General features: G+C 36.3%; 1 protein-coding gene across 1 annotated transcript; it reads left to right on the forward strand.

Annotated features, from left to right (window-relative positions):
* The first annotated feature begins 6,499 nt into the window (after positions 1 to 6,499).
* Positions 6,500 to 10,249, forward strand: LOC130649548 (uncharacterized). Its single transcript, XM_057455846.1, has 4 exons — positions 6,500 to 7,879; positions 9,355 to 9,399; positions 9,489 to 9,635; positions 9,751 to 10,249. The coding sequence occupies exons 2-4, from the start codon at positions 9,372 to 9,374 to the stop codon at positions 9,951 to 9,953; spliced, it is 378 nt and encodes a 125-aa protein (XP_057311829.1). The 5' UTR covers positions 6,500 to 7,879; positions 9,355 to 9,371; the 3' UTR covers positions 9,954 to 10,249.
* Positions 10,250 to 17,592: the final 7,343 nt, after the last annotated feature.

Consider the following 17,592-nt stretch of genomic DNA (forward strand, 5'->3'; position numbering starts at 1 on the left):
AAGACCTCCTAGTAGAGAAAATAATGAAATCTTATATGTCTGCTGCTATAATACCAAAAAAAGTTAAGCCTAAACATAAGCCTAAATCCAAGCCTAAACCCAAACCTACACCTAAACCTACAACCAAACCTACAACCAAGCGTAAACGCAAGCCAAATTATAATAAAGAACCTGCTTTAAAGCTAAAGTGTCTTCAGTTAAATATTAAATATGAAGAACCTAAAGTTAATGAAACAAGTATGGAAACATTCAACAGACACAGGCGAATAATTTATAGCTGCAAAAAAAACATTTCTAAAACAGCCGTAAGTAATCAGGAAAATGGTAGTTTGAAAAAACCGCCTGCCTCCAAACATACATATTCCCTGCCACACCTTACACTTCCAATTACTACACACAATCTAGTAAATATTTTACCAACCACTCAGTCCATACAAACCACACAGTCAGTTCCGACAATTGTCACAGACAACCAGACCAGTGATCAAATTTATGGAAATGAAACCTCCTCTATTCATCAAAATCCTGATGTTGTTGCAGCTGTAATACAGTTCGAAGAAGGTGAGAAGTTGCATAGTTTGGCAACCTGTAAAACTTGTCGTGAAACCCGACCAGTATTTCATGCTACTCCCCCTATCAGTCCTACTGCAGAAAACGAAACAAAACCAATTGCCGTTAAGCCTTGGAAAATTTTCAGCGATGGAAGGTGTGACAGGTGTCATCGGGAAAGCCTTAGTCGTTTTAAAAAGAATGTAACAACACCTGCTAGATTTTCCGGTATACTGTCAGTTGATGATGATGATTTGGGCCCATTACACGATAACATCCGCCATAATGATATGCATTTTTTACCGGTACCACCATATCTTCAAAATTTGACCATACTGGAAGTAGCATTGATTCGTCGTATCACTGTTATCATGAATATACACCTCCTGCGATATGGCATGCTTGCATCAAAAGGACATTGTATCAGTTTTCCTCAGAGAATGCAAATTGCTAAAGAATTGCCATCGTTACCATCTCAGGTTGGAATAGTGGTTATTAAAAAGAAAGGAAGTCGAAATTCAGTTCAACAGTATACTGTGCAAAGGGGTAAAGTTGAAAATGCATTACGAGGGCTGTGTTTTGGATACCCAGAAGGTGGCACTGAATATCCAGATACTAATAGTGAACATCTATACAATGGCTCTGATCACATTGACAAACCTTTAAAAGGACGCTACTTTCAGTTCCTACCGAATGAGTACTATAAGGATGTTTCGATAAAATATGACCGCATTCAAAATTTACCAGAGATGCGTTCTGAATTACCTGGCTTGCCTGTTGTTGAAATGCCACATATTATACCAGAGGAAGACAAGGGTCCTGCTGAAAATCAATTTCTGGAAAACTTACCTCAAGATGACGAAAGTATAACCCGTTCTGGTTTAGTTTGTCCACTTGAATCTAAAGATGCTGACAAAGAGTTGCGAACAATACTGCAGAAGCTCTTGGGCTCTGAAGATGCAGTTAATCAAGCTCTTGAACATGGCACAATTGCGAATGCAAATTTGGAATATACACGAGAGCAGCCTATTCGAGAATTAAAAACTCCTGGTTTTTTTACTATGGCATACCCAACTGTTTTTATTAATGGAAATTGTGACTTAACGGTTCCAAGGTTGAGTAAAATTAACTTTGAAGAATACATCGAACATATATATTATTGTTCTGATAATCGTGTAGCGCGTCATCCATACTTAAAATTTTTCTTATTGAATATGCGTTTACGAATGCAAGCACTACAGCAGGGTAGCTTTCTTGTTTCCCAACAATTAAATGATGCGCATCTCACAATTGCTGAACTGAGAGATAATTTACAAAATGACGATGATTCAGTTCCACGAAAAATTATTAGTATTGGAAAAAACCTGGTGAATACCGATCCATACTGGAGAGACCAAAAAAAAAAAGTGGATGCTCTGTTGTTTTTCAGACGAAATGAGTTTGGCGATTTACCGGCCTATTTTGATACCAACAGTTGTGCAGAATTTCATTGGAAACCATTACATGAATTACTTATTAAGTATCATGCCTTAATAAACAATTTAAACGAAGATACTGTGCGGCAACAAATGGAAAACGACAGCAAATTCAAGCGGGAAATGATTCTACAAAATCTTCATATCGTCACACAGTATTTTGATGCAAGGACTATAAATTACTTTGCCACAGTCAACAAGAAAGTGTTTCAATATAATGATAGTTGGTGGCGATATGAATTCGCTAAAGGTCGAGGTGAGATACATGGTCACGCAATTATATCGTCCTCTAAACACGCTCAAAAGGTCAAAACAATCATGGATGGATTGTCGAATGATGTACCTGACTCACAAGCATCCCAAACTGCTGCACAAGAACTTCAAAATTGGTTGCAAACCACAAATGAAGACAGTGATGACATTTTTTCACCCATATTTACTTCACTGCATCCTGCTGGGGGAAATGAAATTATAGATACCTCTGGAATTAGAACTTGGGTTCCAAACAAAAATCAATGGCCAACACCAGAAGGGAGTCAAGCTCCTCCAGACCATAACCCATTGGCGCAAGAACTTGCAGATGTCGCTAACCATGAAGGTGGTATAAGAGAGCAACATACTTATCTTGTTAATAGAATAGGTCTCCATAATTGTAATTCCAGTTGTTTGCGTTATCGTCGTAAGAATAATAAGGAAAAGGATACCGCTCCAAAAAAGTACTGTCGTTTTCATTTTGGTGATCTTGATCCACAAACCAAAAAAACAAGTGGCAAAGAGATTCATCCTTTTCATGCTGTCATAACAAAAGGGGAACATCCTAGATATGAGGGACCACGCGATCATCCTCGCCTAATGATGCATGTTAAAACACGTCTGCTTAGTTGGCTAGCAAATTGTGACAGTCAAGTCATTATCGATCAGGATCTTCTGGCTCTTCAAAAATACATTGCTGGTTATGCTTGCAAGGGGGCAGCCTCAACTGAAGATTTGGTACATGTTTATCGGCATCTCATTGAAAACACTGCTGATGGAAGCACTGTTAAAAATTTGGCTCAACGACTACTTCAAAAAATTGCTGGTCTGGTAGATGTACCAGGTGCTGCGGCAGATTTTATTAATAGTGGTGGCCGTTTGACTAGATGTACCAGGAATTTTCGATACATTGGTATCAGTGGCTTCCGAGCATTGGATACGTCTGGTGAAGATGGAACCGTTACAAAGAATAGCACATTGGATAAATACTTGAGCGATAAGCGTAGAGAAACTGAGCCAGAAATATCATTATGGAACTGGAGCAAGAAATGTAATTGTACCTGCAAAGTAGATCACGTGCCAGTTTTTACAGGAATATCTACAAAACCTGTTTGGCCTGTTACTGAGGACTATGCAAAAGCTATGCTCGTTATATTTTCTGTTGGAACGTGGCATAATACTGAAGAATTGAAGGGACAACATGAGTCATTTGCTGCTGCTTTGGCTTCCTTTGTTCAAACTGAAAACTGTCCCCCTATATTAATAGATGCATTGAAGGAGGCTAAACAATCATTCGATAAAAAGAGTGAGAGAAAACAAAGTCACACTCGTGTAATCAATAATGAAACCGATAATCAGTCTTCATGTCAATCATCACAATATACAGATGCAAGTTCTCAAAGTTCCCAAAATTCAGTCATTGCACAAATGAACATAGGCAGAGCGATAATGAGAGATATTGCAAGGCATCACGTTGCTGATATCAATGAGCCGGATGTACAACAAGTTCTTCCCAATGGAGGGCCTACATTTGATTGGAATAATTATGCAATTCAAAGTTTTGGTAGTCAATGGCCAATTAATGCTGACACATGGTTACAATCTATATCTGAAGAAGCAGAAAGAAATGAATTGCATCTGGCTGATGATTGTACCTTACCCCAAATAAACATCTTAAATGCTAATGAATTACAGAGAACAGTCATTGGTATAAATCTTCAGCATTTATTGCAAGTTGCAAAAGGAACTTTGCCAACAGGTACCCAGCCATTACGTTTATTAATACAAGGAACAGCTGGTGTTGGGAAAACATTCATCATTACTGCGCTCACCAGAATCGTTCGGCGTATTTTTAAGCGAAATTCTGCTGTTATGAACTTGGCCCCAACTGGTGCAGCATCAGTCCTCATACCTAATGGTCGCACTATACATTCAATGACTCCACCACCACACAAACTGAAAAAAGATAAGAATTTAAATTCTGTCCAGCTTTCTGACTATCCGTTGGGTGATGTATCTCTAAGAAAGCTGAGAAAGTATACAGGTATGCATGAAAACAATGAGCTGAAATTATTTCAACTTAATATTGATGAACGTAGCATGCAGTCGAAGCTTCTTGTGGCCTGGTGCAGCCAAAGATTATGCGAGGCTACGGGAGACTTTGATAATTATTATGGTGGTGTACCAGCTGTCAATTTCTTTGGTGACCTTGGTCAGCTTGGACCAATTCGTGCTTTGGATCTACATCAGCCACCAAAACACGATGATTCGACAATCAACTTTGCTGGCTATGCAATCTATCGCTCGTTTCAAGATGTTATTGTTCTTACAGAAACAATGCGTCAAGGCCCAGATCAGTTAGCTCTTTTGCAGCGACTTCTTAGAATACGTAATGGATCGATCACTCAACAAGACTGGCAAGATATAAATAGTCGTTACGAAGATGGTTTGCCACAAACCGAAAAATGTAACTTTTCGCATGGTCGCGTCCTTACATTGATGGAAACATGGAATGAAGTTAATGAGGAAAATCACAATAAATTAGCTAGCCTCGGTGTGCCTGTTGCTGTAATTCCATCAAGAGGCAGTGGTAAACACCACTCTTTGACTGATAAGCAACTGGGTCAAATACCGCTGAGATCTTTAATGGCAGTTGGTGCAACTGTAATACTCACTAAGAACCAAAAAGGTCTTACGGGCCTCGGTCTTAATAATGGTGCGATGGGAAAAGTAATTGCAATCCTTTATTCGCCAAATATGTCACCACCTGAATTTCCTATAGCTGTCATTGTCGATTTCCCAAATTATAAAGGCCCAATATGGATTCCAGAACATCCAACATGGATACCAATTACTGCTGTTGAAGGTCGATGTGAATCTAATTGTTGCAGCAGAAATGGCCTGCCATTGATGCCAGGATATGCGATAACAATTGCTAAAAGTCAGGGTATGTCGATTGGAGATGGTAAAACTGCCACCCACATGCGTATCAAGTTACAACAATCAATTCAGATGGAAAAAAATAACCTTGGTACAGCTTACACTGCATTTTCAAGATGCGAAAAAGAAAGGAATTGGGCACTTGTCGAGCCAATTACTCAAGAACGTCTCTTGTACGTTAATACACATCCTCGTATGAAAGCCAGACAAGAGGAAGAGCAACGACTGAAAGCATTATCGAATGAAACCATCAAAAAATTTGATATCACTATAGTAAAGTATATTAACTTGCTGAAAGACCTTGACGAGTTTTGCGATGATGATATTGAAGATGCAGTTTGTCCTTCACCATCTGCAGATTGCTCATGTATTATATGCACATCTCAATCATAATGATAATCACAACTGAAATTAACCTATGTTGCAGATAATATACATTAAAAAACATTGTATATGTTCATATATTTGTTGTGAAATCAATATGCGAAGTAAAATTTTGATTTAGAAAATAAACAAAATAAAAACCGTCTGACCATGAATTCGTAATTATTGGATGTAATAAGCCGAAGTCAAATACTTGATTTAATATCAATGTATAGTAAGCTGTATCCAAGAATCATGGTAAACATTTTTAATTCAACAGACAGAATAGTTGTTTCTCAAAACAACCGTCTGCCCATGAATTCGTAATTATTGGATGTAATAAGCCGAAGTCAAATACTTGATTATAATATCAATGTATAGTAAGCTGTATCCAAGAATCATGGTAAACATTTTTAGTTCGACAGACAGAATAGTTGTTTCTCAAAACAACCGTCTGCCCATGAATTCGTAATTATTGGATGTAATAAGCCGAAGTCAAACACTTGATCTAATATCAATGTGTAGTAAGCTGTATCCAAGAATCATGGTAAACATTTTTAGTTCAACAGACAGAATAGTTGTTTCTCAAAACAACCGTCTGCCCATGAATTCGTAATTATTGGATGTAATAAGCCGAAGTCAGATACTTGATTTAATATCAATGTATAGTAAGCTGTATCCAAGAATCATGGTTAAAATAAAGTAAAAATACTCTGCCTAACATCAGGCATCACGATGTGTGATTATTATCAACAAACTCAATTTAAAGGCAAATTAATCCTCGTTTTTTGTAAGAAGCCTAAGCATTTGTGTGCACTCAAAGTTTATTAAAGTTTTGATAATCAAATTTAAATTGTCCTTATTTAACACTGAAAAATCTTTTATTTACAAGGCTTTTTGTCTAAAATGCATGCTCATTAACACATACCAAGTCTTAAGTTACTGAAGGCCCTAATATAATCAAGTTTGTAACCTGACTTTTGGGTTGATTTACCTTCTTGTCTTTTTTCCTTCTAAGAATGTAAAACAAAAGGTTTTTAACATTAAGCTAAGTCAATTTAAAAGTGGGTCACTTCTTGGTTTCCTCCCCTTTTTTTGTAAAATTTTATGTGTTAATAAAAGCATACAGTGTATGACATTCTAAAAATTTAGTTACATATATTGCGTATGTATATATACTTAAAATTATGCCAGGGGTTCATATAACTTAATTTATGGAAACGTTACTGAGAGAAAGCGTTTAAGCCAAAAAAGAAATGTTTTTTTGCATAAAATGAAATTTAACATTGTGATTGACTTTACTAAGTTTCAAGTTTTACTAAGTTAACACAAAAATTAGATTTGAACTTTTTGTGTTTATTTTGCAAAAGTTTTTACAAATTAAGTATGATCCATCATTGAGTATGGTAACTATTGAAACCAATGTCAGTAAATCCTGAAATGTAAAATCTGACACTTTAATGTTCCTCAAAATGAGTATATTATGAAAAGATTTTATTATATGATAATTTTTAACTGGCCATGATGATACTTAAGATATCACACAGTCTTGATTTTAAACCACGAAGGAAAAAAATTAAAAATTATGTGAGGACATTAAAGAGATATATCGGTGAGGATAGGTCCGGTTGTAAGGGGATGGAGGAGACCGGCAATTAATACCTTATAAAAAGGAATTGAATTTGCACTAAATATGTGAAAGTTAATGTATTTTGTAATTTGAATGATACTGTACAGTTTCAGTTCCTTTGTTGCTCTCTTTTGTCTTTTTCCTGTTTTCAGGTACTATAATAAACTTTCAAGGAATTTGTAGAAGACGTTAGCAAGTTTTTTCAAATTCTACTGGAAGATATAACATGGCAGTTATTTTAAATGAAAAACAATCAGATAAGTACCTCTTATTAATTAATTTTATATTTAAATGTGTACTATACATAAAGGCGAGACCATTTTCATTGTGTAATGTAATTTTTAAGTTATTTTAACAATTTTGAAACCACACCCTTTTTAAATTTCCTTCTGTATAAAATTTGACATGATTATGTCATTGTACCACCAGTAAAATCTTTGCTAATTTTTCACATCAGTATTTTTCATGACTACTCTGTCACAGTTAGTTTGGACAGCCAAATGATCATGTCATTTGATTTTTTGACTGCTTAATTCATAATGCAGTTACTTTAGTACGAAAATTAACATTCTAGTTGTAAATCATTTAGGAAATTTCTTTACATTAACAATGGCAATTGATCACATATGAGAAAAAAGTAGAGGATGAGACATACTAGAGGATTTATTTGGTAAGCATATACTTTACAAGCTTTTTTCTGAAATCGTAGCATTAAGGGTGGGGAGTGGTAGAGCCTTAGTTCTAGCCTGTGTTTGGAAATTTGATTGTTCTAACTTTATTTTTAAGAGTTACACAATTTTCTAATCATCATAATCCTCAAATAATTCCCCTTGTTTATATCAGTTATTAGTATAGTATCTTACTGTTATAGGACCCCTCATAGTTGCTAGTGACAACAAGGTTGCAAAGTGAGAAAAATGATTAGAAGTTTACCAGTATTGCAGTTAATAGACAGATTGAACTTGTTTGTTAGGTCTACTTTTATACGGTAGCAGTAACGTCACGTAGAATTCAAATCAAGATTTTAAATTACCTGTGAAGCTACTTACGTTAAACGTCTTCTGGATACGTATGGCCGTATATAGTAGGCGAGATATGTTGCTACATTTACTTGTTATATAAAACCATTTGGCACTGAATATTTCCTTTGATATTGTTTTGTTCCATAGCATAGATTATTTGTGAGTTTAGTCAGTAAATTTTAGCTACCACAAGGGAATTAATTTAGCAAGCTTTTGTCCATTTGGCGAAAATTCATTTTTTTCTTGGTATTTTTGGGAAAAATTAATAATAAATATATATATTAGTATACATATAGAAAATTGTTCTGAAGTATTTCATTATATCGTCTGCACCAGACAGTTAGGGACCGTTCACATATTACGTAATAAATTTTTTATAAATATCCAAATAAATATCCAAATAAATATGTACAAAATTGACTACTGTATTTTTTTGTCACTATGTAGCACCTTGTAGATTTTTTGACCATTCTTTAATTTTATTATTAAACATTCATAAATAATAAGATTCTTTCTAAGCATCCGAAAATATATACAGTACACTCCCGATAACTCGAACGCCCAATAACTCGAACTTCCAGTAACTTGAACTGTTTTTGAATTCCCGTTGAACCTTCACTAATACTTTCTCACAAAAATCACTCGATAACTCGAACCCCCGATAACTCGAACATTTGTTAAGTCGAACCTGGACAGAAATTCCCCCGATAACTCGAACTTCAGAGGAAAAATGAAAACAATCTCGGTAAAAAGTGACTACTTTTCTTTCAATAATATAAATTGTTCTTCCAAAGTTGACAAAAACCTTTTTCTCCTGTATTTTAATTGACAGAGAGAGACGTTACCGCTACAGTGAAACAGAGTCACATTAGAACTTTTTTCAGTGATGTATAACTATGACTGTATTCTTGTTAGAATAGAAAAGAAAAAAAAATTTTAATAACTCGAACTATTTTCACTTATCGGCCAAAGTTCGAGTTATCGAATGCCCCGGTAAGTCGAACATTCGATAACTCGAACTATTTTTTTGGTCCCTTGAGGTTCGAGTTATCGGGAGTGTACTGTACTGATAATCTAGAAATAATTTGTGATGTTTTACAACTGATTTATTTGTGTTTTTTAGCAAATATAGAGAAAAAAATGGCGGCACAAATTAACTTAGAACTTGGTAAGTATATTATTGATTTTGTTACTATTAGTGGTATTAATAAATAAAAAAATTATACCTGTTATTATATATTATACCGTTTTTTATAGTTTCACTTTATGCTAAATTCGTGGAGCACAGGATACAACATCCTGGCTCCATGAATTATCGGTCGTTTGGCCGATGGCTAAAGCAGGGTGGGGTCGAGTGGACCAATGAAGAAGACCCCACCGAAACAGCTCCCAACATGGAATTGAGTAAGAAATCACTTTTCATGTATTCAAAATTTTGTTAGGATCTAAAACTTTGGTATACCTTAGGTATTATCTATGTTACTTATTGTATTAACCTTTACATTATTTTTTCTTTAAGTGCAAGTATGGACAAAATTTTTACAGTACAGACTTAGACATAGCGGGTCAATGGACCTAGAAGTGTTTGGACGTTGGGTGCATAATGGCGGGGTTGAGTTTTGTGGTGGGCGACGGGATCGTGGTAGAAGTAGCAGTCGTGGTTGGAGACGCGGTCGTGGTGGGAGACGCGGTCGTGGTGGGCCGTATAAGCCACAATATTAAAATGTATTTTTATTACTAACCCTTTGTAAAACGAGGTGCACTTTTTTTTAATAAAATATCCTAAATTTAAAATGGGCCTAAATATTGCCAAAATTCAAACAATTGCTAAACTATTTTTCAGGCTGAATTTAAAATAAATACTTTGAAAAAAACAACATTTTTTCCATTGAAAAAAATAAATACTTTGAAAAAAACAACATTTTTTCCATTGAAATTAACTAGATAAACAAATATTTTGTCTACCTTGTTTTACGAAGGGTTAGATGTTATTAAATTTGTTAATTATCTTAACTCTATATTGAAGAATTTTTTTATTCCCTTGATAGATTCAAAATTTTAATGTCAACTGATGGACACCATCATAAATTAAGCTATTCCAAAACGAATATCAAATGAGATATATTTTTATCCACCTTGTTGCGACGGGTAAACGTAAAGGACGGGCGATCCCGTGGATTTTTACACGGGCAGGCGTCGTCTGTCTGTTCGTGCCTCTGTTTGTCTTTTTGTTACGGAAATGTGATATATAAAGGATGGGCGACCCCTTGTTTTTTCAAAGGGCTACCAACTAGTCTCTATAATAATAGCCGTCGTCTGGCTGTGTGTTCAAAAGGGTTACCGCGTCCTGTTACGGAAACACGAAATGTGATATATAAAGGACGGGCGACCCCGTGGATTTCTCCACGGGTTAACGACTAGTCTCTTTAATAATAGCCGTATTTTGTCGGTCTGTCCGCGAGGAATACGTCGTGTTACGGAAACACGAAATGAGTTACATAAAGGACGGACGACTCCGTGGAATCTTCCACGAGTAACCGACTATCTCTTTAATAATAGCCGTCGTCTGTCTGTGTGTCCGCGAAAGCCGCGTCCTGTTACGGAAACACGAAATGCGATATATAAAGGACGGGCGACCCCGTGGATTTTTCCACGGGTTAACGACTAGTCTCTATTATAATAGCCGTATTTTGTCTGTGTGTTCAAAAGGGTGACCGCGTCCCGTAACGGAAACACGAAATGTGATATATAAAGGACGGGCGACCCCGTGGATTTTTCCACGGGCTAACGACTAGTCTCTTTTTAATAATAGCAGTATTCTGTCTGTCTCTACGCAAGATGGTAACCACAGTAGCATGACATGAAATGCAGTATATAGCTAAAGGACGGGTAAACTAATTGCCTACCCTTTTCATGCCTTTTCTTATGCTGTTGCCTGTGCCTCCCATGCCTTGCTTACCCCTGCCTTGCTGTTTCCTATTCCAGTTTCCCTGCCTGCCTTTGTCGTGTCTTTGAATTGCCGTCCTTCCTATGTCTTTCCTGGTGCCTGCCTACTATGCCCTTGCCTGTGCCTTCCATGCCTTGCCTACCCCTGCCATGCTGATTCCTTGCCATCCTTCCTATGCCTTTCCTGGTGCCTGCCTACTATGCCGTTGCCTGTGCCTTCCATGTCTTGCCTACCCCCCTGCCTTGCCGATTCCCTGCCTGCCTTAGGCCGTGCCCTTTCCTTGCCGTGCTTAATGCCTTTGCCTTGGCAACCTCTCCGCAACACTTTCTATACTGGTTTCAGCTATTTTTGCGGGAAAGTCAATTTTTGAAAGATATGTTACAGTCGCAACACTATAATGGTGTGTGCGCTGCACTTGATTTACGAGATACTTTATACCTGTACTAAAGCGCTCCACCTGAACGTGTCGCACAGTTCACGGCTCTTTTTAAGGGCTCCTTGACTTGTGGCTTACTTGACTTGTGGCTGTTTTATTTTAAGTCTCGCCTGGAGGTAATTTGTTGAAATAATAATTATAAACTCTGTTCAAACATACAATACAAAAAGATTCTGTGCATATTTTGTCATCATCCGTCTATAATACACTTCACTATTTCTCATAAGTACTAAGTATAAAAGAATTCCATAGGTTAATTTTACTATTGTTTGTGGAATAGCTGATACTATGCATGCTGAAAGTGACAACAAAGCTTCTCACAAGGAGTTGTAATTTTTGATGCACTACAGTTGTGACACCTATCTGATATATTTTTTTGTATGTTTTTTTAGAATATAATCAAGAAGAGAGCAAATAACTAATATTTTGAAGCAATGTGAACAAATAATTAGGTTCAAATTTGATAACATACATTAAAAATGGCGTAAAAATATAGTTGTAGTGAAATCTAGCAAAAATAGAAGATCTGATGTATTGTTCTAAATAGACAGTCATAAAAAAGAGAGATGGTCTGGACACTGCAGCAAGCGCGCTCTGCTCCTCGTACCAAGGTCGTGTTCCGGGATTTTTTCGTACCCAGTCTATTTTAGAGTGCACGAAATAAAACTTTTCAGCGGAAAATTTCAACATTTGTTTGTTGACATTACATCATTAATGTGCTATAATTTAAACGTTGAGATTAAATGTAATGCTATGCCTGGGGCAAATTGTTCTATATATGGCTGCTCGAGTTCCAGACGTAAAAATTGTACGATATGTGGATTACCCAAAGAAAATGATAAAAATAGCTTTTCTTGGAGCGAAAAACACGAGAGATACAGTGGTGGACAATCCTTTGATTACACAAATGGAAAATTGAACCCGTAATATTTGTAAAAAACATTTTTCTGAAGAACAAATTGTTCAAAGTAAGTTAAGCTTAATAGGAACCAATTCTAGATGACAAAGGAATAAGCATAAAAGAGGAAAAGAATGGTACCTGGTTCGATACCACACCTCAATTTACCACAAAAAACTTGCCAGTAAAAACATTTACTAGTTGCTGGTAAAGTGTTTTCTCAGCGTGCACGGAGAAATTGGTGTTCATGGAGAAAAAACTAAAACCAACCAAATACCGAAATTTTCATCTGCTCTGCTTTTATTTAGAAAATAATTAATTGTATTTCTTAAAATTTTCTTTCCAAATTTTTTTACAGAAATTGTTTAGCATTCTGCGATCTCGTCTCGCATTGAATATCTGTAAATATAAAATGGAACAGAGTTGTTACTTATGCTGTAACACAATATATTTTTGCTTAAGCCAGTGTTAAATAAATTAGTAGTAGTGTTGGCATTTTCAGCAGCATCTTATCAATATTTTTAAGACCCAAATTAGAGAATAAATCACTGCAAAAGAGGAGAGCCAGGGAACGGTGTTTAAAAATTTCTCATCCATCATTACCCCTGTTTAATATTTAGTATAAATTATACCAATTATGTTAAATTATGTTGTCGGTTTGTATTTCGTGTTTTTGTATTTTAAGTTTTTAATTTTGAATTTGGAGTCGACTATATACTACACTAAAAAGAACCAAAATTTCGTATTATTTTTCATGGTCCACCGAGCCGGATAGTGGAATTATTAACAACAACGAGAGTAAGTTAGAAAATTGGAAAGAATTTCGAGAAGAATTACTCGCATCTGAAACGATACTCAGCCAGAGATTAACACAAGTGAAGAATATTTATGACGAAATACTTGAAATAGCTATGAACGATGATGATGCGACTGACAGTTTAAATGATTGTTATGTATTTGAATTTAAGGTTCAAAAGCACTTGAATAATTTAAAGGAAACTTGTAAAAGAACAGTTGAAATTGAGCCTGTTCTAAGAGAGAGAAGCAACTTGCACAAAGAAACTGTTAGATTACCCAAGTTAGAAATTACAAAGTTTACTGGTGACTGTACAAAATGGTTAGGTTTTTATGAAAGTTTTGAAGCCTCGATTCATAAGTAACATTGAGAAATTTAATTATTTGAGGTGCTATTTAGAAGGAGACGCTTTAAATTGTATATCTGGATTATCTCTTTCTAACGAAAATTACGAGGAAGCATTCAAGCTATTGTCCAACAGATTTGAATTATTAAAGATGAAAAGAGTTTATAACGATCGCGACCTAACAGCTCTTCGACGACTCTACGATGATATAGGATCTCATTTTCGAAATTTAAACAGCTTGGGTATTGAAGGAAGGGACTATGGCTGTTTACTCAATCCGATTATTATGGAACGATTCCCGCACGAATTTAAATTGACTGTTTCCAGGAATGTGAAACAAGAGGTCTGGGATATTAACAAACTCCTCGAACTAATAAATGACGAGTTAAAAACTAGAGAAAATTGCATCGTACCGAATCCTACCGTTAACTCACACAGAACAGAAAAGGATCCTAGTAACCACATGGGTAAGAAACGTTTTGATTTTTCGAATTCATATGAGCCTTCTTTGTTGTCAAAAAAACAAGAAAAAGGGTGTTTCCCCGGGCACAGAAAAAGAGCCGTCGCAGGTTACGCATCAAAACCATGTGCAAAACAATTCAAACAACGTGTTTTTGCAAACTGGTGGATGTCATGCTCAAAAATCCAATCACCGACCAAAGCGTACAAGTTCAGGTTTTGTTCGATGGGGGTTCTCAGAGGACACACGTCTCTGATCGCGCTCGAAGAATGTTGAATTTAAACACCGAGATCACGGAAGAAATTAATATCTCTACTTTCAGTAATCGCAATGTTATTTCTAAAACTGCTGACCGCGTTAAATTATTAGCCGTGACACGAGACAAAAACACCATTTCATTTAGCGCACTTTCGGTACCTATAATTTGTTTACCAATTAAATCGCAACCCGTAAATTCGGTAAAACAAAAATTTACAGATTTGAAAGAGACTGATTTCGCTTCTTCGGGAGTTGGGAACGAAATTTACTTACTGATCGGGTCGGATATGTATTGGGATATAGTTACCGGGAAGATCAACAGGAGTGTGGAAAGTAGTTTGGTCGCCATAGAAACAAAATTCAGTTGGGTTTTGAGCGGAGTGCATGAGTCTGTGAGAGGGTGTGAAAAGAACGAAACATCGACAAATAATTTGATTCATACCTTGCGTGTTGATTTTTGTGAGAGGGAAACTGACATTTTTGATAAGCAGTTGAACAAATTTTGGGAATTGGATAGTATTGGGATTTCAAAAAATGAAAAATCTTGTTATGATCTCGTTTTTGATAAGATAAAAAAGAATGAAGATAATCGTTATTAGTTAGCCTTGCCGTTTAAAGAAAATCATTCCTTACTGCCAGGCAATTTCGAACTCAGCCGAAAGCGCTTATTAAAACTACACAATCGCTTGAAAAACAACCCGTCGCTTCTAGTTGATTACGATAATATTTTTAAGGAACAAATGAAATTGGGTATTATTGAACCAGTAAGCGATGTTGGGACACCGGGAGAAATACATTACTTGCCACACACCGCTGTTTTACGTGACGATAAAAACACGACAAAAATGAGAATAGTTTTTGACGCTTCCGCGAAATTAACCACGAGTCGCCCAGTCTAAACGACATACTATACAAGGGTCCTCAGCTAACGCCGCAACTGTACGATATCCTCTAGCGATTCAGATCATATCCTATAGTTTTGATAGCCGATATAGAAGAAGCATTTCTACAAATTGCGATTAAAGAAACAGATCGTAACTTTTTGAGGTTTTTGTGGTTTGACGATATCCTTGCGGAACAACCCACCATCGTCAGAAATCGATTCGCCCGTTTAGTGTTTGGATTGACGAGTTCACCATTTTGTTTGAACGGTACTATTCGAAATCACGTGAGTCAGTATAAATTTGACCCACTGTTTGTTCAAAAGGTTGTGAGGTCGTTTTTTGTCGACGATTTTATTGGCGGTTACGTGAATGAGGAAGAAGTTGTAAAGGGAATTTTTATCTTCGTAAATGGCACACAAATAATGAAAATGTTCGGAACTATATAAATCATATCACCAACTCAACTGCGCCTCCCCAAACTAATGGTAAAATTCTTGGACTTGTTTTGAATGAACAGACAGAAAAATTATGTTTTCATTTTTTAGAATTATTGAAGTCGGCAAAAGCGTTAAAACCTACTAAGAGAAATATATTAAAGATTTTGTCTTCGTTCTACGATCCTGTGGGACTCATTCAACCAATTTTGGTTAGCATGAAAATTTTGATGCAGAAAATATGTGAGAGGAAGCTAGGTTGGGATGATGATGTGGACGTTGAATTGAAGGCGAGTTGGGAGAGCATCTTGAAGGAGATGGAGTGTGGGAGTTGTTGAGGTTGGTCGAAGGATTGAGCATAGTGACGAGGATGATGAAGTTGTGAACAGGGAAATGCATGGAGTTAGTGATGCCAGTCAGCAGGGATATGGAGCTTGTGTTTACGTTAGGTCCGAATGGAGATCTGGGAAAATTACTGTTAGGTTACTAACTTCTAAATCGAGGGTAGCACCGTTAAAATCAATTACTATGCCGCGTTTGGAATTGCTGGGAAATTTGTTGTTGTCTCGTCTTGTAAAATCTGTTGTTATCGCGTCTTTCGATAAAATTTTATTTTGGACTGATTCAACTATCACTCTCTCATGGATAAAGGCGACATCAAAGGAGTTCGTACCGTTTGTTGAAAATCGTTTAAAAGAGATTAGAAATGAAAGTGACGCTGGGAACTGGAATTATGTTAATACTGAAAAAAATCCAGCAGATCTCATCACTCGATGGGGAATCACCACTTTAAATTTGGCCGAAAACAATCTTTGGTGGGAGGGGTCAACGTTTTTGTGCGCGAAAGAATACCAGCTGCCACAGATAAAAGATCATGACTTATCACTTGAGCATTCAAATGAGCTGAAAAGAAGTAAACAAGTAGTGTTGCATAATTATACCGACAAAATTAGTATCAACAATGTAATCAATTGTGATAAGTATTCCATATTCACACGATTGGTCAGAATTACCGCATGGATTAATGGTTCATTAAAACATTAAAAGAAAAAAAGAAGACCGAATTTTGGAGCAAATTCTACGATCTTGTGAAATAGTCTCTGCGGAGGAGCTCTTATTGAAAGCCAACCAGGAGAAGTTCAAGTCGGCAAATGATAACACAGAAAAAGATGTTATGTTTTTTATCGACGAAAAAGGTTTATTACGTTGCAGGGGTCGACTTGTAAACGCACCGTTACCCGTTGAAACGATATCGCACCTTCCGGCTCATTAACACCATTACAACCACCTACAGTACCACACCCTTTCGTTTCATTCGTCGTCCTGCCGTTTATAGTGGTTCCATTGACACCCCTCCAGAGCCAAGTTTCTGATCAGTTTGATCAGAGAGTGAGTTGGTAAGCTTTGGAGGGATAAATACTATTTCACAATTACTAAGAAGTAGTGGTTTATACTTTCTTCGTTTTAACCTTACATTTTACTAATGCCATCTACTTGAGAGGGAGTATACGCCGTTACATACAGCTGTGTACTGCAGCATAAATATTTTGCTAATGTTAGGGCGAAAGCAGAAAGCTGTTGTGCTCTCCGGAAAAAAACTTTAGTAGGAAAACCATCCATCAAACGTGACGCTTAGTTAAGATGTTGTTGCTGTATTATTTATGTGTTTGCAAATTTTCGAAGCAAGGAAAAATGAAATCGGTTTTGCTTTATTCTGGATAATCTTTCGAAATAAGCCCCACGCGCAGATAATAAAGATCGGATACAAAAAAAAATGTTTTTTTTTGAAAAGAAGCTTTTGCCCATAGTGATAAATTGGTTGATAAAATTTTAAAACATGCAAAAAGTTTGAGAATCAGCATATTTTATTTTGTTAATAAGACCGTTTATCTGTATATTCAA

Source organism: Hydractinia symbiolongicarpus, chromosome 1, assembly GCF_029227915.1.
Source record: "Hydractinia symbiolongicarpus strain clone_291-10 chromosome 1, HSymV2.1, whole genome shotgun sequence".
NCBI lineage: Eukaryota > Metazoa > Cnidaria > Hydrozoa > Anthoathecata > Hydractiniidae > Hydractinia > Hydractinia symbiolongicarpus.